This window comes from Oncorhynchus masou, chromosome 29, assembly GCF_036934945.1.
Source record: "Oncorhynchus masou masou isolate Uvic2021 chromosome 29, UVic_Omas_1.1, whole genome shotgun sequence".
Lineage (NCBI taxonomy): Eukaryota > Metazoa > Chordata > Actinopteri > Salmoniformes > Salmonidae > Oncorhynchus > Oncorhynchus masou.
This window is the reverse complement of record NC_088240.1, coordinates 35,697,415-35,725,050: the sequence shown is the minus strand read 5'-3', so window position 1 is coordinate 35,725,050 and position 27,636 is coordinate 35,697,415. Positions and strand designations below refer to the sequence as shown.

The following is a 27,636-nucleotide window of genomic DNA, read 5'->3' as shown; positions in this document are numbered from 1 at the left end:
AATAGTACAGTTGACTTAGAATGCCTTTTATTTGCTTTTAGTTGGATTTACCTCGTGGAAATAAATAAAACATTTGAGCTTCAAAATAATGCGTGAACATGAATAATTCAACAGAGAAAACATTCAAGGTGAAGGGGACGTAAAGAGTAAATTCCTGCCACTTGAATCTGGTAATCCCACAGTGCAAAAGAAACAGAGAGTAAAGTTGTATTTCTTACTGCCGCTGAGGCTAGCTCAGATCTTTCCTCTCTGTTTCTCAATGTCAGTGTTCTCCTGTCAGTTAAGAATGAAAAAACAAAAATGAACTGTAGTTACAGAGAGCTCTCAGTTTGAAAGCTGCTATTAATGTATGAAATACACTTATAGTGAAAGTTAATGACATGCACTATTGCAAAGAGGGCCAAAAGCAAACAAATGATGCACAATCCTGGGATCAAGGTATCTTCAGTTCTGGAACAGCTTCTGTTAAGTGCTATGCCTTGGCATAGCCATGCATCCTCTTACTACAAGTCTTTTCATTTTTATCTTGTGTTAGGAAATTACAAGCTGGAGAGAATTTCGTTATCTTCAGCAGAGATTAAATACATTTTGGTAGCAATTGTCTTACACTCCATTTAAGGTGTGATCTAAAAACAAAAAAGTGTCCGCCCTCAGGAGAATGAATAATTACATTGCTGCGTATGTGTCTTATACTTGTTTGCATCAGCACTAGTTATCAAAGCATAATTTGCAGAGGAGCCATCTTGCATTGTCCCTTCTAACAAACCTTCTTTTTTGAATCAAGAAAACAGTCCTTTCTATTATTTTAGAACTTGGCAATCATGGAGACAAAGAAAAGTTCACATTAATCAAAGCCAGCAGCTTATTTTCAGTTGCCATTTCCACCACAATAAAATTAATTGACAAAAAAAATCCTTGGGTGTTCTCATTTTTGTCTAGTATCATCCTGGCGGAACGTCACAAACAATATCCAATGATTGCAGTTGTCGTTTTACTGATGCAGTGTAGTTACAGCTGAATGAGTTGTACTTCAATATTTTCCTTAGCAAGGCAATTTAAAAAGCATCATTACAGTGTTCCAAGAAATAGCCCCACAAATAGTTCTACAAATATGGTTACGGCCGTGACCAGATCACAACACTTATCCACCCTTAGACATTTATACAGGAACCTCTGGTGCTCACAAAGTCATCATTGATTTCTGCATCAATCCAAAAAATGTCAGGTCTATAATGTTCATGCTAAACATTTTATGGACACAAACCGCACAATACTTTTAGTTAGTGTAATTTATTAATCATCAGGATGGGAAGACCACAATATGTTTGGTTTTCTGTGGCTATCTAAATAGCATGTCAATATACTTGGAATTGATTTTCGGCTACTAGTGAGAAAATGTCATTAGGAACCTGTTTGAACCCTGATCCTCCCTGTCTAAGACAGAGCATCACTTTGGTGTTCACAACTAACCTCATCCGGCAAGGTCTTCCTGCAGTTTTAGGTTGTTCAGCTCTCACTTTATCTCTTTGGATCTGTAATTAACTAGTTATTAACCATTGCTAAAGGCATTCCCGTGAACACTCACAAATTGACAATCACAATCCAAACAAAAGTTATTGAAAAGTAATTCCGGGAGCAACCAGATATATTCAGGATTTTGGTAAGGGCCCATTGGTGATTCATTTCGAACAGTAAAGGTCACTTTCTTCCACATAATTTGTTCCATGTTTTCCTCCTACTATTTATTGAGAAGTTTCTTCATTACAAAATTGATTTTGCTTTGGGTTCAATACCATTAGAAAATAAAGTTTGTTTTGTGAGCTTGTAGTGAAATTCTACATCCATTCACTTCCTTGAGTTTCATCATAGACGTTTTTGAGAAGGGTCCATTACTTACAACTCTGTGTTCTAGGAATACTCTTTGCTTTTTCCACAGAAGGCATAGGTGTCTATGGGTGCCTTAGATCCTCATAAGAAGCGTTTTTCCTCACTGTTCCCCACAAAAATATAGCCTCCTAATAGCAAAGTCAGTGTTCTGAAAAGTATACTGTATATGCTTGGTGATATGCCAAGTATATTGGAGAGAGAAGCAGATAGGGGGAAGAATACTGAATTGATATTATTGTAAGATGCATCTGATGTTTCTTTGGTAGATTGTCTGAACAGTCACTCTGAGCCTCAGTATGGCGAGGCGATTTTCACCCCCTCTCCAAGCTTTTCTATCCTCCAACCCCAAAATACACTTATTTTGGCAGACCAAGTTCATTGTAAACTGCAGGGGGTGCCGCTCCTGAGATCAGATGAAGTACTCCTTCTTGCTCTCGTCCATGGCATCCTGCAGAGCCGGGTCGCCTCGAAGTGCCGCATCCGCTGTTTCGGCAAACTCGGTGCCCTTGGCCTCATTGGTGTGGTAGGTGCCTTTGTGCCGGTACATGTAGCGAATCACTACCACTGCCAAGCAAAGAAGCACCAGGACCACAGCAGCAATGACAGCTGCAAATGGAGATAGATGAGGGTGTTACAGAAAGGACTTTGGTCTCACAATGACAATTCACTATCACAATGACAAAATACAATGAGGGATGCTTTTCACAATAGCCCGTGATTCTGCACAGGCAGGACTTCGACATTGAAGTGTCATTGATCTTTGAATGGGCAAAGCCATTGGACTGTATGTGGATCAGAAAGATGACCGTTCCTTGATGGTTGGTAAACGGCAACACAAAACCAAAAGGGATATGCATCTCCAAATACTTATCAAGCTTCAATCTGCCATCAGAGTGCAGTACAAAACAAGAGTTTGCTCAATAATGTGGTGTTCAGAGACAAGTACAGGCCTAAACAACTGTTTCTCTGTTATTTTCAAATGACAATATTTCAATCAAAGTTCATTGTGATGGTTTGCCAACAGTGAATGGTAGTGGTAATGTGGTAGTAGAGACACATTGTCCTACAGTGACCTGTTAAGTTTGAAAAAACTGTCTTGGGCCAAAAATCACAACTTGTGAAGATGTTTTGCAACTTAATTGTCATTTTGTGGAATGCCAGTCTTTTGATAATAAAAAGTCAGTTTCACGCTAGATTCTAGTTTGAACACATTACTGGCAGAAGAAGGACAAAGTGTTTTTTTAAATGCATATTTTGTGGTCTGTTACAGCTGCTGGGAGACAAGGACAGTATTTTGTGCCATAAAAATAGCAATGGCATTACATGTAAAATTTGTCCCGTTGGTTGGCTGACTCCAGAAATTAGCTTTAAATAGCTCTGTTCCAAAACATTTAGCAGACTGCTGCTTTGAAAGAAAGGGAAAGCGATGTCTTTGTGTTGCATCGTTAAACTAAGGAGGATGTCTGCCTCCAGCATCAAATCCATCAGCCATATTGACTTGGATGAGGTTTGCAGAGGGAAGCAAAGCTGATGGAAACCCTTTGAGTGTTCTGGGCATGAGAAGAACTCTATTATAACTCACCTCCTAGTATGGCATCAAAGTATCCATCATCCACGTCGCAAACTAACGAGGCAAAAGGAAAGGGATTTCAGATGTGCTCATATACACTACTGTTCAAAAGTTTGGGGTCACTTAGACATATCCTTGTTATTGAAAGAAAAGCACATATTTTGTAGATAAAATAACATCAAATTGATCAGAAATACAGTGTAGACGTTGTAATGTTGTAAATTACTATTGAGGCTGGAAACGGCAGATTTTTACATAGGCACACAGAGGCCCATTATCAGCAACCATCACTCCTGTGTTCCAATGGCATGTTGTGTTAGCTAATCCAAGTTTATAATTTTAGGCTAATCGATCATTAGAAAACCTTTTTGCAATTATGTTAGCACAGATGAAAACTGTTGTGCTGCTTAAAGAAGCAATACAACTGGCCTTCTTTAGACTAGTTGAATATCTGGAGCATCAGCATTTGTGAGTTCGATGACAGGCTCAAAATGGCCAGATACAAAGACCTTTCTTCTGAAACAGTCTTTTCATGTTCTGAGAAATGAAGGCTATTCCATGCGAGAAACTGCCAAGAAACTGAAGATCTCATACAATGCTGTGTACTACTTCCTTTACAGAACAGAGCAAACTGGCCCTAACCAGAATAGAAAGAGGAGTGGGAGGCCCCCGGTGCACAACTGAGCAAGAAGACTAGTATATTAGAGTGTCTAGTTTGAGAAACAGACGCCTCATAAGTCATCAACTGGTAGCTTCATTAAATAGTACCCGCAAAACACCAGTCTCAACCTAAACAGTGAAGAGGCGACTCCGGGATGAGAGTTCCTCTGTCCAGTGTCTGTGTTCTTTTGCCAATCTTAATCTTTTCTTTTTATTGGCAGTCTGAGATATGGCTTTTTCTTTTCAACTCTGCCTAGAAGGCCACCATCCCAGAGTTGCGTCTTCACTGTTGACGTTGAGACTGGTGTTTTATGTAGATATTACCAAAAAAATCTGCCGTTTCCAGCTACAATAGTCATTTACAACATTAACAACATCTACACTGTATTTCTGATCAATTAGATGTTATTTTAATGGACAAAAATTGTGCTCTTCTTTAAAAAACAAGGACATTTCTAAGTGACCCCAAACGTTTGAACGGTAGTGTAGGTTCACATAAGTTACATAGATGGCTAAAGTACAGTGTGTAGTTATAATGCTGTAAGAGCAATTATTTTATCTTCCATTTATCCCATGTATCTTGAACCACATTAATATTTAGTTTCCCCAGGCTTTACTTTGTTATTTTAACAAATGTAAATGTTTCATAAAGGTTTGTTTTTATAGACAGCTGTCTCCCTGGTGTGTGTGTGCAGAGAGGTACTTTGTATCCGTCACCGGGGGACAAAACTCTCATTAAAGAAAGTGATTAAAGGTAATCATGAATTATTGCACAGGCAACATCTGCCCATCTTGACTTGACTTTCTCTGAAGGACAGAGTCACAGAGTCAGTCAGTCATAGCCGAAACTGTGTCATTTATAAAAACACAACGTTAAATCCAAAAAGGAGATCGATCCCTGCAAGCATGAGAAAGTGCTATAGCTTAAAGAAGGAAGAAAGAAATGAAGAACAAAATGGTGATTAGTTAATGGAGACCCCAAAGTGCGCAATTAAAAGGCAGCCTCATTAATGCCTAATCACCCGAAACACATCTTGGTGTTCGCCCACTCATTAGATCCTCATCTCAATGCATTGTTTATGATGTGGACACATTCTCAGCAATTAAAAAGCCCTAACAGAGCCTTCTCATTTGGGACGGAGGGAGGGAAATTCAACAACAGATCCTCAGTGTGTAGTTGTGGGAACAGAGTAGTGAAGTGAAGCAGCTGGGATGGGACAGTGTCCAGGATGCGTGGCTCATTCAGTTACTGTGTACTAAATCAAGATTTGAATTGTGTAAAACACATCAACTTTAGGCCTATGGACTGATGAATGCTTGCCTGTTCTGGGGGCTTCAATATGCATATGAAATCCATAAGTCATTCAATCTTGATCCAAATATGATTGGCTATTTTAGATGCAGACTCACAGACCTTCTCTTCTCCCTCAGTTAGACCTGACCAAAGCAACACATACTCTGTTATGAGACTGTGGGTGTTTCTCAAAATGCATACTACCCTGCTTTGAGCATGCAAATTGGGGAGGATAAGAGTATGTGTCCAAATCAAAGTATGTGAAACGGAGCACGGAGGGCACTTCTCGAATGCGTACTCAGTTTGTACATATTTTGAAGCATGCATCGATGCAATCTTCAAAGGAAAGTATGCAAAGAAATCATGACGCAACCATGTAAAAAATGACGCAACATTTATTGAAGTCATGTGCGCCCATTACTTGAGCTGAAGTGAGAGAAAATACACTCCGACTTCGGAATGAAATGTTACCTATTCACATCTCATATATTGCCTGATTACAATATTATATCTTGATATGTTAGTAAATACATGCTGTGTTAATTTTGCCATGTTTACCTGCCTACGTACTGTAGATCGCAAGCCCATACTAAGTCAATAGGGCTAATTGGCTAGCTACTATTGTTAGCTAGCCAGAAAGTCACAAAGAATTGTTAGCTAGCTACCCACAAAGAATTAGCTACATTATTACGATTCACATATAGCTAATTGATAGTTATGATATAAAATGTTTGCTTTGTAAATATCTTGTTTCATCTCTTGCCATGTCCTGGCTGGAAGAAGGTTCAGTGAATGGGTAACTCAATAGGGCCTACTGACTAGCAAGCTAGCCATGAAGAATTGGTAGCTATGTCATGACTTCCGCCGAAGTCGGCTCCTCTCCTTATTCGTGCGGCGTTCGGCGATCGACATCAACGGTTTTCTAGCCATCACTGCTCCATTTTTCATATATCCATTTGTCTTGTCTTGTTAGCGCCGGTCTTGTGGGATCTGGATGCGGACATTTAGCAGGCGTTGCGTACAGAGCGCACTCCCCTCCAGTGTCCCATTGGAGGGATGTACTTTCCGTCTGCTTTCCGTGACCAGTTGATCTCTTGGGCCCACACTTCTCCCTCCTCTGGTCATCCGGGGATCGGTCGGACGGTGCGTTGTCTGACTGGGAAGTACTGGTGGCCCACTTTGGCTAAGGACGTGAGGGTTTATGTCTCCTCCTACTCGGTGTGTGCCCAGTTTAAGGCTCCGAGACACCTGCCCAGAGGTAAGTTACATCCCTTACCCGTTCCACAACGACCTTGGTCACATCTGTCAGTGGATTTCCTAATGGATCTTCCTCCCTCACAGGGAAATACCACAATCCTGGTCGTTGTGGATCGTTTTTTCTAAGTCCTGTTGCCTCCTCCCTCTGCCTGGTCTCCCTACGGCCCTACAGACTGCGGAGGCCCTGTTTACACACGTCTTCCGGCACTACGGGGTGCCTGAGGATATAGTGTCGGATCGGGGTCCCCAGTTCACGTCGAGAGTTTGGAAGGCATGTATGGAACGTCTGGGGGTCTCGATTAGCCTCACCTCAGGCTTTCACCCCGAGAGTAACGGGCAGGTAGAGAGAGTCAAACAGGATGTGGGCAGGTTTCTGCGGTCCTATTGCCAGGACCGGCCGGGGGAGTGGGCAACGTTTGTGCCCTGGGCCAAGATGGCACAGAACTCGCTTCGTCACTCCTCCACTAACCTCTCCCCCTTTTGGTGAGTATTGGGGGTACCAGCCGGTTCTGGCACCGTGGCATCAGGGTCAGACTGAGACTCCTGCGGTGGACAACTGGTTTAGGCGCGCAGAGGAGATATGGGAGGCCGCCGGTGTCCATCTCCAGCGAGCCTCGCGTCGCCAGAAATCCAGCGCGGACCGTCACCGCAGTGAGTCCCTGGTGCTCGCGACCCATAACCTGCCCCTCCGCCTGCCCTGCCGGAAGCTAGGTCTGCGGTTTATGGGGCTATTTAACCTTTTTGGGATAGGGGACAGCATTTTCACTTTTGGATGAATAGCTTGCCCAGAGTGAACTGCATCCTACTCTGTTCCAGATGCTAATAAATGCATATTATTGTTAGTATTGGATAGAAAACACTCTTAAGTTTCTAAAACTATTTGAATGATGTCTGTGAGTATAACAGAACTCATATGGCCGGTGAAAACCTGAGAAGAATCCAACCAGGAAGTGGGACATCTGAGGTTTGTAGTTTTTCAAAGCTTGGCCTACCGAATACACATTGAGATTGAATGAGGTTGCACTTCCTAGGGCTTCCCCTAGATGTCAACCATCTTTTGAAACTGGTTTGAGGATTCTAGTATAAAGGAGTGGCTCATGAGACCTCTGAGTCAGTGGTCTAGCAGAGAGCCTTGGTCTCATGACGCGCGCTCCCGACAGAGTTACTTCTCTTTCCAGTGCTTTTCTGAAGACAAAGGAATTCTCCGGTTGGAACATTATTGATGTTTTATGTTAAAACATCTTAAATATTGATTCCATACATAGTTTGACATGTTTCTAAAGGACTGTAACGGGACTTTTCGAGTGGCTATTTGGACATAAATGATGGAACTTTATGGAACAAATCAGTCATTTATTGTCGAACTGGGATTCCTGGGAGTGCCTTCTGATGAAGATCATCAAAGGTAAGTCAATATTTATGGTGTTGTTTCTAACCGTGTTGATTCCAAAATGGAGGATATTCCTCTGGCTGTTTTGGGCTCTGAGCGCCGTTCTCAGATTATGCTTTTTTTTTTTTTTTTAAATCTGACACAGCGGTTGCATTAAGGAGAAGTCTATCTTTAATTCTGTGATTAACACTTGTATCTTTTATCAATGTTTATTATGAGTATTTCTGCAAAATCCCTTGATGTTTTGGAATCAAAACATTACTGCACGTAAGGCGCCAATGTTAACTGAGATTTTTGGATATAAATATGCACATTATCGAACAAAACATACATGTTTTGTGTAACATGATGTCCTATGAGTGTCATCTGATGAAGATCATCAAAGGTTATTGATTCATTTTATCTATATTTCAGTTTTTTGTGACTCCTATCTTTTGTGTTTTTTTTCGACTTGGCTTTGACCTAACATAATCATAAGTTGTGCTTTAGCTGTAAAGCATTTTTGAAATCGGACACGATGGGTAGATTAACAAGATGTTTATCTTTCATTTCCTGTATTGGACTTGTTAATGTGGGAAAGTTACATATTTCTTAAAAATATTTGTGAATTTCACGTGATGCCTTTTCAGCGGCATGTTGTCGAGCGAAAGGTTAAAGTCCTGAGGAGGATGAACAAGGTATGTTATAGATTACAGCTTCCCTCTGATTATCGTATTAACCCCTTGTTCCATGTGTCTCTCCTCAGGCCGGTGGTGGCTGGTCCTTTCCAGGAATCTGACGTGGGGGAGGTCCTTCTGCCCCCTTTGGACATCGAGGGGGCCCCTGCGTACATTGTTCGTTCCATCCTGGATTCGAGGCATCAGGCGGGGGGGCTAAAGTACCTCGTGGAGTGGGAGGGGTACGGGCCAGAGGAGAGGTGATGGGTTCCGGTTGCAGATGTTTTGGATCCTGAACTGCTGCGGGAGTTTCACCGTCGCCGGCCGGATCTCCCTGCACCTTGTCCTCCGGGTCATCCTCGAGGCCGGTGTCAGCACGCTGCTGGAGCCGCGCGTCAAGAGGGGGTACTGTCACGACTTCCACCGAAGTCGGCTCCTCTCCTTGTTCAGGCGGCGTTCGGCGATCGACGTCACCGGCTTTCGAGCCATCACCGCTCCATTTTTCATATATGCATTTGTCTTGTCTTGTTTCCGAACACACCTGGTTTTCATTTCCCCAATCAATCTACTTGTATTTAACCCTCTGTTTCCCATCATGTTTTGTGTGTAATTGTTTCATGTTATGTTGGTGTTTTATTTACCCGCTTTACTTTTGTTATGTTCCGTGTTTTGAGCGCATGTTATTTATGTAGTGCTCTCGTTTTGGAACTAAATAAAGTGCGCCTGTTGACATCACTCAACTCTCCTGCACCTGACTTCGCCTCTTATACACTCGATGACAAGCTAGCTACACACGGACAATGTACATCTACCTTGCATAACATTAGTTTTAGGCTATTGTTGCCTGTTTAACTAGCTGGATTACTACGATTCACATACAGTATATCTGACAATTATGACGTAAAACGTTTGCTTTGTGTATATCTTGTTTTGCCTCTATTGTTGCCATTGTCCTGGTTGGAAGAATGTTCAGTGAATGGGGAGATACAGCGTCAGGTAATACAGTAGGGGTGTGCAAGGACTTCTCAAATTTAATGTTGTCCTCGGAGAATGCACACGGAGCATGAGAGTGTGGAGCACGGTTTTATGCATATTGAGAAACACCCGGTGTCTGCTGCCGAGCTGCATGTATTTTGTCTTATCGAAATATAACCATTCTTTAGTGTGGTGTATTATCACTGTTTATCAGATAGAAGACAGGATACCTCTATGCAATCTCATTCCCTTGTAAAAATCTAGATTGGATTTTGGAATGCATAACATTATTCAGATTGCAGAAACTTAAGATACTTTATCGAAAAATAAACTCACCAACAGGGGTTATCATGTCTGCTGTTTCACTCAGACCTGTGAATATACAAAGAAAGCAAACAGTGTTTGGTTGTAGAATACAGTGGACGATTCACTTTCACTCCAGAAATGTACAATCATAATACATTTTTCACCTCACAGTCTTACTATAAATGAATTGTCGCTGAAACAATATTTTTACATAATTACACAACAGCTATAACTGTTATACTTCTTATAAAGTGTAGGTAGAAATTGTTTCTCAATATTTTGTAACAGAACTGTACTCTTTCAAGTGCATGCATAATTTCAAATACTTGCAAGGAAACCCTGCTGGAAAAAATAGCAACTTTGCTTAAGGCAAGATTCAACATCACATGAGGCAGCAAGCAGGTCAATAGTTTAAGCTGCTACTAAGATGCATGGTGAAATTCAGAGGGAGGCAGCCTATCCTATCCTTTTTTTAAAGCAAAAATATATCCATCCATAATTCAGGGTCGGGGAACGGGTTAAGTTTAATTTCTTTATATGGTCTACACTTAATCAGGCCAGCCAAGATCTGAGAGCTGTGGAGAGAGCTCAAATCCCTGATAAATTTGCCAAGCAAACACGGGGGGCCTGTCTCGCCCGGAGGTGTCTCCTCGTTAGCCTCGTTAGCAAGATCCGCTCGCTGCCGCGACATGGAGAGTGGGACATCTGCACTGCCCCCGATGGGGACCACTAAGCCATATCCAAGTGCAGATTTCTCTTCCCGTCACCAGAAGCCAAAGAGGCCGACAGGCAGGCAAAGGCGTGAGGAGGGTGGTGAGTATTGGATGCCACAGAGCATTAGCCAACATGCATCACCTCCTTCTTTCACTTCGTTCGCCGACACATCCGCAGAAGAGTTTGCCCCGGGAACGAGACACTGCTTTCATCGCATTCCCAGAAGTGGCGTTAATCTTGCCCAAAGCCGGCTGTGAAGCAGAGCTGGTAAGTGTCTCCCTGTAGGAAGGAAGGGGGAACTGGAAGCCAAATTAATTCCACCCTGCAGATCTGTGGCTGACACTGTGCTGATATGATATTCTCAGGAAATAAATATATGCTAAAGCCTGGCCGCATCTAGCTCTAGTGGCTCTTGGTCCCTAAATGGCTGTCCAATTTAGTGGCCATCGTAAGGAAAAGTAAATAATATCCATTTAAATGTTAGAAAAGCTGGCATCTTGCTTCTCACACTATCAGACTGCATGGACAATCTTAATGAAAATGTTATCATGAGGTGCAGAGTTGGTGCTCTAAAGTAGTTTTCAGTATAGAGGTATTGCAGTTGGACAGTCAATTTCCTGGTTCCCTCTCTGGGCCAGCTGGCATAGGGGATGTCATTAATGGAGTTGTGATAAGTCTTGAGAGGTGAATGCAAATGCTAGCGACCATGACAATAACACTCTTGGTTTTTTGGCAGCGGTCACTTGAGGCCACCCATGCTGTTGCAACACAATTATGTCTCAAATCAAATCAACAGTTGTGGTGTTGTTACTGACTTGTACTTGTTGGTGAGTTGCTGTTCAATTTGTAATCCCACAACGTTTTGGGATCATTTAGCTTGCTGGACCAATGCTTCTCCAATTATGAAGTGGCAGAAGGGGCTTGAGAATAATCTCCATCTCAGTCTGAGAAGCAGAGCCTACCAAACAACATGGGAGATTGGGAGACTGACATAAAAATTCATTGTCAAATAAGTAGATGCTAGATATGAATTTTGATAGCGCTGCAAAAAAACTGCCAACTCTTCAATACAGCCTTCAAATTTCAAGGATTGAACAGACGGTGTTCAAAGCACAGTTTCACCTCAGAGGATTTCAAACTTTTTTAATATCGATGGGCTGCAAGGGCGGTGTCTCAACTGTATTTCCCACCTGTCATTGTCTGGTAGATGTGGCTGACTCCTGATTTCCGTCAGCAAACAGCTCAGCTGTGGCTCGCTGCCTGTGCCTAACTGAGGGTGAAAACATCCACTAAATGACTGGATAAATACCTCTCTCTTCCCCCATCTCTCTCTGCTCTTCCTCTTTCGGTAATGTTCCACAGAGAAGGATGCTCGTCTTGTATTATTTAACATACTGAGAGCTGCTCATGCAGCTGTCTGAAAAATCTAAATACTTAGTGTCCTTTAAAATGAAATGCACATCTTTGGAGTTCTGGCAGGTGGAGTGGTTGTGTCTTGGATAAACATGATAATATTGCAGTTCCCTTTATTTATTTTCCCCTTATTATACTGTGTACTGCATTTTCTAAATACCTATACTGCAAGTCGAGAAAATGATGCACAAGCATGTTCAATGTACAACATTTGTGTTTGTGGATGAGCTAAGCACCAACCATTAGCAACACTATTCTTAGGTATATGTTACGTAAGCAACCAGGAGAAATCATAACCAATCACATCAAAAACCTACTCATCTGGTCTTGAGGCTGCAAGGCCTCCATAAATGAACAATGAACTTTCTCCCAACGTCAGGGTCTTAGAATGCATTAAGATAACACTCCTGAGTAAAATGTCAAATATTTCAATTTGCCGACCAAGGGAACTTTATCCATGCAGAAGAGTTTTAATATGCAGGGTTTGTCTCTCGTATCTTTCATTCACCTCAAACTCCCTGCCTGGGCTCCAAACATATTTGACTTTATAACTTTCAAAAAACATTGGTCCAATATTCATATTCACATGTGTTCTGAACCCTGCCTCTCCCACACACTGCAGGTACAAAAAAAATAACTTTGGCTTTCTCAATCATTTTCCTCGTCACATCAACTTAAAGGAGAAAACATATTTCTTATTTATCCCCTCCAGTAAGAGCACTGTCAGAGTAAGACTGGTATGGTGCTGTACAACAAAAATAATATCTAAATGGACTATTCCATGAAAGGGCAATAATTGGCTGACTGAAGAATTGCTATGATTTCGTCACTTGAGTCAGTAGCTCATAGTCATTCTGAGGAACTGAAAGCCTGAGCTCACTGCTTCCATTAAGTCCAAGTGTGCAACTCCCTGATAGACTTTACAGAAGGCAGAATGTACGGGTATGTATGGGTATGTACAGGTATGTATGGGTATGTACAATGGACTGCAATCCAGTCTTACCATATTTTCTTGGCTACATGCACATTGCTGTCTGAGAAAACAATCGTGCTTCGCTAATCATAATGGCTACTTTGTTTGAGCTGGCCAAAGCTGCCTTTTCTCTTCCATGTTTCAGACTAATATTTCCCTCACATATTGTACTCTACTCATGCACTGACCTCCAAGTCACGTTGTGATAAGAATATGGAGGAAAGGATTGGGTAGCGGTGGGAGGCTGGGGAGGGAGGCATTTTATCAGCCCTTAAACCATGCAGACATGCCATTTTAAATTATTAATCTGAGGGGTTTGACCAGCCTCTATGAGTTCATTAGGTAAAAACAGATATCTAATGGGAACCTCCACTTCATATTTTCTTTATACTGCCATTTATCACTGTGAATGCTAGTTACTCAGCTCTAGGATAAACACTTACATTAGACGGTATCTTTACTGATGAACTGTACGTTCAGTATTAGCAGAAAGCATGCCCTTGTGTGTTTAGAGATCTCCTGCAAAACACAGTTCAAGTTGCATGGCAGCCATTTAGACTAGATAGGCACCAAACTACTCAGCGTTGTTCTATCTAGTGCATTCTGTAGCAGTGATGCAGGTTGATCATCATCTCCAGAGATGGTAATGAAAGTAAATGACCGCCTGAGAGACGAAGCAGCAGAGCGACACACATTTGAATAACTTGCGAACGGCCTGCCAGGCATAACTAATCAACACATTCTAATGAGTTTCTTTCTTCTGTTACTTTAGACTGGGTTGATTGGGAGGGCAATAGTGCAATCTCTTCAACAGCAGTAATGTCAGATGGTTTGATGAAATGCAAGCAATGCCAGTGCAATCTGGCAATATGGAAACATCAATAATGAACTTGCAATGAAGTGTTTACAAACAGACACACAGCAAAGTCATCATCAGAGTAGTTCTGTCTATCGCATACGGGCCGAGAGAGAGAGAGCGTGAGAGTGTGGTAGCAAAAAAATGGCTTCAAAGTTTCATTTAATGAAATCTGGCTGGGTATCTCAATCAATACAGACTGTACAAAACAAAACTCAATCCATCTCGTAGATACAGAATGCAATTTTCAAAACAAAACAGTCAGCTGTTATCTTCTCCAAAGGGTCCACTGAATAAACACAATTATCAGTACACTTCATCTAGGCCTATTGAGAAACCGTAGGTAATACACAGTCTGTGTTTAAGGTAAAATATGTTTAAGTCCGAGGTCTTGTAATTGTTGCCAAGGATACTACGTAAAGCTAATTTGTGGAGTGAAATGCTGTATACAGAAGACGACCAGGCCTGTAAGTAGCCTTGAGTGGGTCGCCCCTGTAAAAGCCCAATATATCATATATATGAGTTGGAGTTTTAAGCTTGTCAGACACCATTTTGTGTTAAACTTGGACAGGCTTTACAAACCTGTATTTTCAGTGTTGAACACTTTTTATTATCAGGCATCCCATCAAAAGTGGAAAGCATATTTCTTCTGGCTTTAGGCATGAATGTACGAGAGATCCTATCAGAAAATTGGTCCTTGAAGGAGCGCTTCTTGGAACCCGAGGTTGTTTATCAAATGTTATGTGTTGTGTTGTAACAAGTTAAATATGTGGAGCGTTGGTTCTCGCAGACCTACCCATGTGTCATGATCATCCCTCTCCCCTTTCCTTCCATGGCTACTTCGCTGCTCGTTGCTACCCTGACAACCCTTATCCATTTTCTGACAGAGTCTCTAACCGGGACCAGAATTCTCAATGACAACATTTCAATCACAGCTCGGGAAGGAAGCAAGTGAGTGAGGAGGCCAACAACTTGCAGAAAGCAGGTGTCTGAAGGGTGCGGCATGAGGGAAGGCAACCGGGACAAATGGAGAGGAGAAAAAAGACAATTAGAGAAAAAACCTGGAATGATATACAAAGACAGGGAGAGGAAGAGTGAAAGGAGAAGATGGAATAGAGGTTTGGGGATTCTAGACTGAGGCTACAGGGCAGCCACACCTCAGCACAAACTCTTGTTTGTGATCCAGTGGGCTGTACTGTAATAAAACATGTTTGGCCCCTCCAATCCCTTCCACCCACGCCCCAGAACCATTACACTGAACCATTACACTGTGTCTCAAGTATTTGGCATTACTTTCCATTTTCCCTTATCTTTCCTTGCCTCTCCCCACATTCTTACTCTGCTTTCCTCTGTCTGTATCTGGCTGTGTTCAGGCTTTTCTCTCGCTATCTCTCTCACACTCAGCCTCTCAGACTCCCTAGTCTCTGTCTGCAAGTTCTGTTGCAAAATCAAAGTTCTACTAGAATGATCGATGACAATGTTATCATCGGACTGCCATGGAATACTCTAAAAGTAATTAACCTGTTGAGGAAGCCTCTAGATTGGCATCTTATAATATACCATGCCACCATGAGGACGGCTCTCAATAGAACATTGGATCCAATATCGCAGCTCTGATTAAGAAGACAAAACAAATTATCTTTCTCCCCCACCTGCAGTGTCACTTATTTGTCGGGCCCAGAGCTGTCAGAACGATGGATTAGGGTGCACCCCAGATCCCCTCTCAAAGACTTGTTACCAGGAACCTTACAACCTATCGAATAACCATATATTTTAGGTCAAACCTCCAGGGAAGCACATTGGTAACTTCATATCGTTGTGAGAAGGTTACAAAAATGTATAATTTCTTGGAATTATATCTTGTAGTATTACAAATAAATAAATAAAGTGTTATGATTCTGTAATATATTCTCCTTGTCCGACAATGACAATAATTCATGAACCTTTAACACTGGGTGTTTGGTTTCGAGTTTGGTTTCGAGCACTGGTTGTCAAACCAATTATAATCTGAGTGACCAGTTAAAGATTTATATCTAACATTGTGGACACATGTTTCCTGAGTCACTGGGTGAAGCAGGGCTGGCCCTCTGCACATCCTGTTTGATGACACTGTCCGATCTCACTTCAAAACAAAAAGTGAAAAATGATAACAAATTCAACTGGAGTCGATGGCTCAGAAAAATAAATGAGGAGCTTTGCAGAAATAGTGTTTACCAAGCACAAGGTCAGTTTAAAATTGCATGAAGGAAATGTTTTCATCTTTCAGAGGCAAAAATGGATTCTGAATTATTGAGAGAGTTGACATGTGGGAGATTGTGAATGACCCGTTGGTCACCAGGTCACATATATAGTTATTTAGTGACTGGGAGATAATATTATGTTTCAGGGAGATCATATTGGAAAATTAAGCTGGAAGGGAAACACTGTTTGTCTTTTATCCCTGTGAGACCTCCAAGTGCAGAAATGCAAGAATGCAACAGATCGTAAACTCATGTCGAACACTACATAGTTAATATCCTTAGACCCAGTATCTCTTGCTGTGTGTCCTCCTGTCTTCTCTATGATGTAGTGATTCTGTAGAAAAAAATAGAGAAACAAACATTCTTAGCTAGAGTTATTTTTCTAAGTGTTGCAAAAACGTTTGGGTCTCACAGGGTTAAGATGGCTGGTTGACTGGACATAGCCCAAGAGTCTACTGCCAAATTGTGAAAAACTGTTTGAGGACATAGGACCTACCTAGTGAAGGTTCGGGAAATAAACTGGAAATATTGTGTTGGACACATATAGTAGCAGCATCACTCTCTCTGTTTTTTAACCTTTCTTCTTTACTTTACTACAACACAAAATGAGGAATACAGACAGAATAGATTGAGAAAGTCACACACCTTTAGCGAAAGAGGTGGTGCCCTGAATGTGTGTCAATCATCAAAATCAAACAAATAGACACCTCAATAAACATGATGTCATCTGGCAGATCAGATCACTATTCCAGCATGTTGCGAAAGCCTCACTTGACCTGACTGACCAAAGTTAACCAGTCCACCAGCTATGCTAACAGTTGTCATCTTAACTTTAGGCTACTAATACTTCAAACTTAACATATGCCCCCTGGCTGAAACAGTTATTAGCCCTAATCAGACATTGTCAGCTGGAGACTGCCTCAGGGATTGTTATTTGAGAAATGAAATCACTTTCCCTCATATCCTTTCAATTACCTCAGTGCTCCGCTGTACCGATTCAATAGCAGGACCACACTTCATCATTACAAAATCACACAGAGGGAAAATAATTGGAGGCTAAAGGTTACTGGCAGCAGGAAGAAAGATCCTTCCCCCTGTGAATTATGGCATTGCAATTGTATTTGCATTGGAGTGGCTTATGAACAATAATGAGCATACTTTTTATTTTGGAGAACAACCAATGGTTCCATTGTACTTCAGAATACAATCTGAGGCAAATATAAACAACAAATAAATGTTAGGGTACATGACCTTGTTTGAGACCATGGAGGCCCATAATGGTATGTAAACCTGCCTTCCATGAATTAGTCTATCCTTCTGAATTGTTATTGTTTGGGAACTGTTTTTAATGAAAGCTGAACAATGGTATCTGTGTTACATTGACTTCAACAGGGGGATCCTCAAGAGAGTTACGGTCAACCTGAGTCCACTTCGAACCCCACTTCATAATGCAAACATATTCACACAACAGGCTGAAGGAGATGACAAACACCCTTTCATGTGCCTTCTCCTCATTCTTCTTGGAAAGACACTGGGAGGCAGCAAACTAATCCATCCCTCTTACTGGCTGGCAGCCTTGGCAGCCCGGACTTGTGAGCTGAAGACTAGACGTAACATAGAAAACAAAATACAAATTTTAGTTTACTATGTTAAGTCTTCCACTGAGTCCAGGTTGGCCTTGGGGGTCACATCTGGCTGGGAATATAGCTTGGAGACCCTATCTCTTCCAACCATATGGCACTGGCAACTGTAGAAAACTACTTTCCATTTCCGTTCTTCTTCCTTTCTTTCCTTGTAGTGTAAAAGGTACAGCAGTTGTCCCATTGCTGACCGGGTAAAGCGGAAGATTCTGGGCCAGGTTGTTAATGGCTATGAAATCTTATGACAGGATCAGATGACTTGCTTCAGGCATGATTGAGGATTATTGGGGACAGATGGTGCCTTGTCCTGTGCTCCCCGTTGCCTTACCGCCTATGGGGATAAACAAAGAGGTCTGTTCTCTGCCGGGCTAACTACTCTAGCCACACACAGAGAGACCGGTGAATCAGGGAGAAACAGATAAACAGAACAGTCCAGACCGTGGCAGATAGGTTCAGCGCCTGGCGAAGGCTTTTGCTCTTTTGTAGAAAAGCAGTGAAAGTTTGTTGCCATGGTTTTGGCCTAATTAACTGCATCTCAACTCTGCACCCTGCACCCAAATACTTGGAATTTGATTAATTTCAAATGCTATACATTTTTTACAAAAACAGAACCAACTTTTAAATATTACTCATAATATTTCTGTGGTTACTGACGACAGAGGATATTAGAGCCTCCTTTTGGAGCTACCGTACCATTTTCTCCTGCTTTTCTCTCAGTTTAGATATGTGTGTAACACTCCTGCACTGAGATTTACACTGTATGGGAGGGCTATAAACATCTGAGAGTTCTCAGCCTTTACCCTGGGTGGAATCAATTAAGCACCTCTGCTGTCTCCAGAAACTGAAAGACAGACACTCCAAGGGAATTGGAAAACGTACTGGACAGCTGTCCTCCAGGACCAGCATCGAGCCTCCCTGCCAGGCACCTGATTGTCTCTCCCTGGTGTGAAGCTATAGCACCAGAGTGAGGGAGAGAGGGAGAGTGTGAGGTAGTTGGTGCTGCTGCTGTGGCAGCACATCTGTCCTGTTATCTCTGGAGCATGGAGCTGAGGGATGAAGTGGATAGGGGAGGAGACTCTGGGGGGAGTAAGATAAACACACTACAGAGACGCCAGTCTGGGATTGTTATTGGGTCTCTCCCCTCTTTCCACACTGGTTTTTGAAACACATCCCCCTCCTCTTCTACCTCATCTCCTGGAAAAATACCTCCAACCCCTACAGTTCTAAATACAACACATCCTGCTCCAAGAAAACAGAAAGGATTATTTCCTGTTCCCATCTCGTCTTTAATTCTACTCCAGTTCTCCCTTTAATTTCTTATCGATTTCTCCAACTACTCCATCCATCCCAGGCTCAATCTATCTCTGTTGCACTTTCTCTCCACCTGCCACGTACTGTTCCCTTCTGTCACTCTCTGTATTTGTCTGTGTCCTCCTCTGTCAAGCATGCTCTCTTTCTCTCTCCCACTTTTTTCTTTCTCTCCCTCTCTCTATCAATCTTTCTACCTGTCTGAAAGTAGAGTAAAAACCCTGACAATGAGAGCAGAGGAAGGGGAAATCTCCTTCTCTGCCTCCTCACAAGCACAGCCTCTCACGAATGCACAACTCCAGCAGCCCAGACAAGTCAAGGTCAGCTCTACTGTCATCTCCTCTCAGCTCCTCTGACACATATGCTTTCATACTAAAAATGGAGAATCTCCATTATCCTGTGTCCTTTCCTGACTCTGTGTCTGAGATGCTACATGCTTGTCTCTGTGAACTAAGATAGGGGCACTGGGGGTTAGTGTGTGTGGGAAAATAATAGCTCTATTTCCATGTCTGATTATTCATAGGTTGCAGTTATACGCTGCAGAAAGTTAACATGGTAGCTAGCACAGTGAAAGTTGATAACACACAGAGAAGGGCCTCTTTTCTGTAGCAGGCTAATGAGAACACGTTGAGTGACAGCCACCAGAACAGCTTATACAAACAAACATCCGGTTGCTGCCTCAGTGTTTTTGAACAGCCCTGCCAGCTGGTTGAAAAACAGATCATTATTCTTCAACACCTATTTAATGCACCTATTCAATGTGGCCTGGTCCACAATTGGTGCTTGATGAGCAAATGGATGTTAACAGATCTGTATACATACAGTCACATTGACATACTCCTTAGTGTGTGGTTAAATTAATCTTGCATTCGTGGCGGTGTGTGGCGTCATGTAGTTGTCAACTAAAAGCCTTACATACATGAACCCTAGAATCACTCACACTCTGCTAGTTGTTTATTTATCCTCAGCTCACCATCAAAATGTCTCCTACACAACACAAAGCTTACTACAGTCATATTGCAGTTGTATGGTGAAGGACATAGGCACCTGAATGAGCCCAGGTGTATACCCATCTTTGGCCCCACCATATGACAATGTGAGGATGATCTCAAAGCACTCCTATGACAGTGCCACACACGTACTTGACTTCAAATCAAATCACATTTTATTGGTCGCATACAAGTATTTAAAAGATGTTATTGCAGATGTAGCGAAATGCTGGACTTTGTGGCTCCCATAGTGTTATTGTCTTGTGCTACAAGCAGGGAATGATTCAACCTGTAGGCATGGTGACAGGTAATTGTCAATTAACATTAAAATCACATTTCCCTCCTAGCACTTTAGGGTTATCAGCAGCCAAGCATGATGGCAAATTTTATGCTCTCTTAATCATTAATATCTCATAAAGCAGAGTTATTGGAGCTTATCCTCATCAAAAAGTGACAAGTCAGTCTCTAAAATTGGGTCTTCATTGCCTATTTTGAGATAATTGGAGCTCGAAGTGATCACCTCTTTTTTTGCTTCAACCTAATTCCTGTCAGTAGTTACTGCACAACATCGAATTAAATCGAAAACCCTCTAATATTCTTTTACGGCTTTCAGGCTTTCAGGTGTGCTCAGTGAAAGGAATGTCATGCTTACATGGAGAAATAATACATTCACAGACTTGTGCAGAGGAACATTTTTACCCTTCCTTCCTAAAGCTTATTATGCATGGGTTAGAGAACCAGTCATTTTCTGAAGTAGCCGAATAGAATGATGTTTGCTGCTGCCTCTCCTCCGTTATGAAAATGGAGTGTAAAAATGCATCACCGGAAAATAGGAGAAGGAACAATCAGGCCCTGAAAGACAGCTTTCTAATGTCTGCAGGCGCTTGCCTGCCTCTTTTCTTTCTTTGGCTCTCATAGTAGCCTACAGATGTATTGAGTGATAAGACTTGCTATTATGTCATTAACTTAAATGCTCCAGATAGTACAGATGTACGGAGATAAAATTTGATCTACACACTGGTGAGACAGACACTGACTAAACCTGTGGCCCATGTGGTGGTGTTCTCCATACAGCCTCACTTTGTGGTCCCGTAATTTATCCTGAAACCCACAGAGATGTATATATATATATATATATATATATATATATATATATATACAGTATATACATATATATAACTATTGAATGTTCATAACTTCTTCAACCCAGCCTGAGCAATTTGCTTGTAACGGCGTTCTTCGTTTGTTGGAAGAGAGTCGGACCGAAATGCAGCGTGGTGGTTACTCAATCGAGGTACATCGCGGTACATGAAATAACTGGTACAAAATACAAAAACAACAAAACGGAACGTGAAACCTAATTACAGCCTATCTGGTGAAACTACACAGAGACAGGAACAATCACCCACGAAATACACAGTGAAACCCAGGCTACCTAAATACAGTTCCCCATCAGAGACAACAAGAATCACCTGACTCTGATTGAGAACCGCCTCAGGCAGCCAAACCTAAACTAAACACACCCCTAATCAACCACAATCCCAATGCCTACAAAAACCCCAATACGACAAAACAATAACATAAACCCATGTCACACCCTGGCCTGACCAACTAATTAACTAAAACACAAAATACTAAGACCAAGGCGTGACATTGCTTCTAATATCCAGACAGATTGACTGTTTGTCACTGCATCACTAATGAGGGGATACTTTTTCTCATGATAAGATTGCACCTTGTTAAATCCCACAACTCTGTAAAAGTGGTTGGTTGTGAGAGATGACTGTTTTTATCCTGTGGATGTCTAGCTGCCACTCTGGCAACACATTCCCCGCTGTCAGGCCCAGGGCCCGGTGTCTGAGGAGATCTATATTCACAGCTGTCATATCGCCCGCCTGCTCCGTCTCCCCCAGACCCTAGCAGACAACCCTAGCACGCACAATGACAGCTGTGAATATAGCATAGCTGGAGTAGCGCTGACTTTTACTAAACCCCCCCCCCCCCCCCATACTTATGTGCCTTAGGTATTGTTTGTATACATGACCATGCACTTCCAGCATGTATTTTTGGCTTATGGCAGCTGGCAACCTAAAACAACACATTTGACTCTACCTATTCGGTGTATGTGACAATGTATATATTTTTTTTACCTGTCTGTCAATACAGTACATATTCAATGATGAACTCTCAAAGACTGAGAGTTTGTGTTTTTCTTCACGCCACATGAAATCGTATTGTATATAAAAACTTGATCAAGTATAGGCCTATTTATTTGTTGTTGTTGCTCAGATCCGATTTTAATTATGAACTTTGATTGATCTGATAAAAATATAAACCCTCAGATATTGCTCGTTATAACATCTGGATCTTTCAAAATGTAAAGTATTCAATAGATTAATATCATTTGCATTTCTTGATTCTAACATTTTACTCAGTAATCTTCTCTCATTCAGTATATTTGTGTACGTGTAAGAGCTATTTTGTGTGTTTGTAACGGTCGTCACGCTACTTGCTAAGCGAGTATCGCTTCCTCCCGATTCAGCTCACACTGAGACCTAGGAGATCTGTCTTTATAATACACATGATGTCTTACCAGTCGGCCCCTTTGACAAGCTAGCAGTTTTTCAGAGCAAGTGGCGACACTTCAGGCTGAGGAGTGAGTTTCACACATCACCATATTACATATTGCAATGAAAATGTATTGCAAATATAGAGAATTACAGGAAATATAAATGTTTTATAATGTATGGAAACTGTATGGAAATGCTTTCACTTTTCTGACATCTACTTTATTTAAGAAAAATGTACTTACTATGACTGAGATATGTGGTTGTCTCACCTAGCTAACAGTGGATACTCTGGATAAGAGTGTCTGCTAAATGACTCAAATGTAAAACATTTAAATGTCAATGCTTTGAAAGAAATTCTAACAACTGTAACAATCTTCTTCCTGCTCTGCCAATGTTTGGCCACTTTACAAGGCAGCTCTTGACAGGACACACAGGTGGAGTCTAAAGAAATAAAGAAATAAAAAAAAACTATGAAATCCAACTCAACAATGGAAGATCACAAGGAGTAAAATAAAACCCCTGCTTGCTGTTGTTAATTTTGTTTTGGTTTCTTGATTGGAACACTCCTGGTCCAAACCCAGTAATACAAGCATCACTCAGCATGCCTCTTAGACTACCAGGTGTCCGATATATGTTGTGCTTCTTCCATTTTTTAAATTTTTATCTCAGGGGTAGACAAGGTCAGGTGCTGTGTGCATAACAACAGTGTGGAGTATAGGGGGTCTCGAGAGTTACAGTACAGTGAGAGGGAATCTGTTTTAGTACTTTCACCCCGGCTCCACCCCATATACTCCAAACCATTATCCCTTCCTGTAAAATACTGTAGTGGAGCAGAAGGTGACACTACAATCTGTTTCTGTTCTGCAAGGCACAGCCCAGGCTGCTCAGGCATGCAGAGAGTTGTGTGGTGGTTCAACGGTACCAGACTGGACAGTTGGAGAATACTCACTGGTTGGCATGGGTTGTGTCATGGCTTCTGGTTTCGCCTGGTCAGGGGTCGTGTGGAGTTCCACATGCCGGGCAGAGTGGGTATTAGGCAGGACGTCCAGAGAGAGAAAAGGAAAGAGAGAGAAGAAGAAAGAGAGAGAGACAGAAATTAGAGGGTAAAGGTGTATCCTGATGTAGGAGTGTGAGGGTGTTACTCAGCTCTCTAGTATCAAATCTCTATGTGAAAGGAAGTAAGAGGAGATGGTATGTAAATATCCTAATCCCTCTTAGCCTGTTTAGTATAGGTGCAAAGAAACGTGTTCTGTACACACACACAACCACAAATGCTTGCACACATGAACAAAGACAAACCCACACACCTGTTGTGCTGTTGCATTCACTAGGTCTTTCTGTTCTGTTCTTTAGATCACATCTTTTATTGCTACACAGATACAATGTGAGACACATTCCTGTTGAGTATCTCACTCCAAACTGTCAAAACAAGAATCAAGGCTGATTAATTATTTAATCATATCCCAGTTTACCTATCTACTTATGGCCCTGCCTAGACCAAGCAAATTGTGTTTTTTTTTCAATTATAGAGCAAAAAATATTCCACTTTATTTGGAATGGCAAAACAGACAAAATGAAACGGGCCTATTTATATAATGAATAGGGAGGGCTGAAATTACTAAATATTAAAGCATTGAACCTCTTACTAAAATATTCTGTCATACAAAAGTTGTACTTAAGTCCTAAATGGTTTTCCAGCAGATTAGTAAGAATGACGAACCCCGTGTTAAAAAAAGGCCTTGTTCCATTCATTCAGATTACAACCTTGCACTTTCAGTTATTTGAAAATGAAATAATCTCCAGAATATTGCTATAATATAGATTTCTAAATTTATTTTGCAACGCTCACACATGCTACACGAGCGGTGTCGTCAGCCGGTCAGGCGATCCCACAGGTAAAGAAGCCGGATGTGGAGGACGTGGGCTGGTGTGGTTACACGTGGTTTGCAGTTGTGAGGCCAGTTGGACGTATTGCCAAATTCTCTAAAACGAAGTTGGAGGCGGCTTACGGTACAGAAATGAACATTGAATTATCTGGCAACGGCTCTGGTGGACATTCCTGCAGTCAGCATGCCAATTGCACGCTCTCTCAAAACATCAGACATCTGTTGTATTGTGTTGTGTGACAAAACAGCACATTTTAGAGTGGCCTTTTATTGTCCCTAGCACAAGGTGCAACTGTGTAATGATCATGCTGTTTAATCATCTTTTTGATATACCACATCTGTCAGGTGGATTGACTATCTTGGCAAATGAGAAATGCTCACTAACAGGGATGTGAACACATTTGTGCAGAGAATTTGAGAGAAATATGCTTTCTGTGCTTATGGAACATTTCTGGGATCTTTTTATTTCAGCTCATGAAACATGGGACCAACACTTTAAATGTTGCTTTTATATTTTTGTTCAGTATAATAATACTCTTAGTAAAAATGGTCATCTTTAATTTACAATCTGTAGAAATGATGAGAATAGAAAGGTTCAGAACTTCTGTGAAACATTAGAGCACAGTTAAAATATGTGGAAATTAGAAATTAGAAAGTGGATGGTTTTCAGGGATAAATGGGTGGGGTTGAGGGTAGCTGAAGGGTGGTACTAAAAACAAATAAAAACGATAAAAAAAAGATAACTAATATAAAATATACATACCATGTCTGTAAAATGTATATAGTATGTATAAGCTGGAAGTTGAAGCCTACATTTTGTTGTCCGTTAAGTTTACTCCAATTAGCGGAGGGGTGATAGGGTTAGGGGAAAATAATAAAGAAGCAAAATATATGGGGGATTGGAAATGATGCAGACAATTACATTGAATCCACAGTCTATCTGCAATATTAAAGTGGATCTACCCTCTAAAACAATAAAACAAATACAAAATAACATCTGAGGCTATCTATATTATCCCATTCTCCCTCCTCCCTCTGCTTCCCTGTATCTGCAGCATGCTGACCCAACAGCTTTCTAACAAACAGAGGAAGTGCTGCTGTGAGGAAGCATGGAGCACAGCCTTATCACAGTCAAACAGTCAGATATACAGTTTAGTCTGGAGAGCTGAATAACTCTCCTCACTCCCCTCTTCTGCCCTCCTCACACCAACCCTGTGAATGCTCAGGTTTTTAACGCTCATTACTAGTGACTTTTTTGAGAGAAGGATAAAGACAAATATTAACTTACAGATTTAGAACGCTAAGGGGGGCTTTACAGAGGGTCACTTACTCTGGTACAGTCCAATCAGTCTTAGGGCCATGACCATTCTTACTGTACTGAATACCAGTGTGAATGTTAATGTGGATATACTCAATTAAACAACCATTGTGTACTCTTTCTCTGATACTGTATGAATAATTTCCCAGCATTTTTTTCTCACTTTCCCTATGTCTGGTTGTTTCTACTTTTGCTCTAAATAATGTGTGGTTTCTAACATAATATGTTCTACTTATAATACAGTATAATACAATAATGTAATAATAACCAGCAACATACACAGTTAAACATTTTTTATAAGAAAAGGTAGGCATGAACGGTCAAACTGAAATTAATCTCCACTCAAATTTAATCTCCACTCTACAAAATTATTTAAAAAAAATATACAATCATAGCTGCCTATCTCCTGCATGAAGTTAACTCATGCAAAACACCCTCTAAACATAAGCTGCTATCATTTAATCAGAGATCATATATAATAAGTCAGATTGATTCACACTAAGACAGATCATCAGTCTATGAACTCTGAGCTTGGAGAGGCACTTACCTGTTTGTTTGTGTCTCTCTCTCTCTCCCTCTCTCTTTGTCCCTCTCTCTCCCTCTCTCTCTCTATCCCTGTCTGTCTGTTCATGGGTATCATCATGGCTGCCTCTCTCCTGCATGAAGTTAACACATGCAATCTTCTTCCTTCTTCTACAGGGACGGGCAACTTTGATGGGGGTGGGGGCTCTTACACAACATGGAAGCCCCCTCCCCCCCCCTCCCCCCGGCTACCTGGTTACATTAGATAATTTTGTCTCAGAACTTACCTTCTGTGTCTTGGAGAGTCTTGCAGTACCCAACCAATGTCAAGTCATAACCATAACGTTTTGCCTCAAGGGCGTCAAGTAGAATCCAAGCATTGATTCTGAACTTCGTGTACCACATAAGTAATTTTGACCTACATTTTCCATGTTAGGTGTCTACTGGCTGACTGGGTGCCACGATGAGGGCAGATGTCATTCACAGCTGCACCGTCACATAAGCTGAAAAGGCTGTTTGTGTTTAGTTTTCATAAAATGCAGACTACTGCATCATAGATGTATAACTCTGTAGGCTACGTACCACTGTCTGCCTCAATTATAACTTTACAGAAGTGTCTTATGTGAGGAGACACAGTAACACTTTGACCAACGTTGAGGTGGGAAAACAGCCTACTGGTTATAACAAGCCTCAAAATCTCAGTTGCAGGGTGCTTGTGTAAGTAAACAACTAATCAACAAGTTGCTTCATTATTTCCTGCTTTGTTAATAGCTACTATGCCACTGTATAGTATATCTCTAAACAGACTCAGGAAGCTCTGCCTTCATCAGGTCTGTTACTATGACAACCTGTCATGAGTCAAGAGCAGTAACAGATAGTACTAACTTTGCCCAGGGTGCAAGAGAAAATTCTAACCTAACTGCATTAAAAGCATGCAGAAAAAAGGACCTTAAAAGGAGTATGCACTCACCAGCTGCACAGCTACAGGTTTCCAAGAACCCCTTCCTGTTCTCTCTAACTCCACTCTCCAAGAATAAACCCTTATTCAGAACAGGTTAGCAGAACATTTAAAGGTAGTCAGTCCTACCTCTTAACAAATATTTCACCTTAAGACATTCACCCGAACAGTGTCTGTAGCCAAAACAATTTTTCTCTCGCCCTAAGAACCGGGTGTGCTATGCAGCACATGAACTGTTTCCCCCCCCTGTGCCT

At 41.5% G+C, this 27,636-nt stretch overlaps 1 protein-coding gene across 11 annotated transcripts; it reads right to left on the bottom strand.

Moving 5' to 3' along the window:
- On the bottom strand, positions 1-27,636 carry LOC135519410 (glycophorin-C-like). 11 transcript variants are annotated; one of them, XM_064944617.1, is made up of 5 exons: positions 27,395-27,636; positions 23,648-23,684; positions 10,026-10,061; positions 3,470-3,511; positions 1-2,493 (listed from the first exon to the last, which is right to left on the bottom strand). In XM_064944617.1, the coding sequence occupies exons 2-5, from the start codon at positions 23,667-23,669 to the stop codon at positions 2,297-2,299; spliced, it is 297 nt and encodes a 98-aa protein (XP_064800689.1). In that variant the 5' UTR covers positions 23,670-23,684; positions 27,395-27,636; the 3' UTR covers positions 1-2,296. The 11 variants fall into 11 exon arrangements, with proteins under 11 accessions (XP_064800689.1, XP_064800690.1, XP_064800691.1 ...); XM_064944618.1 differs by having other exon boundaries at positions 27,512-27,636; XM_064944619.1 differs by having other exon boundaries at positions 27,531-27,636.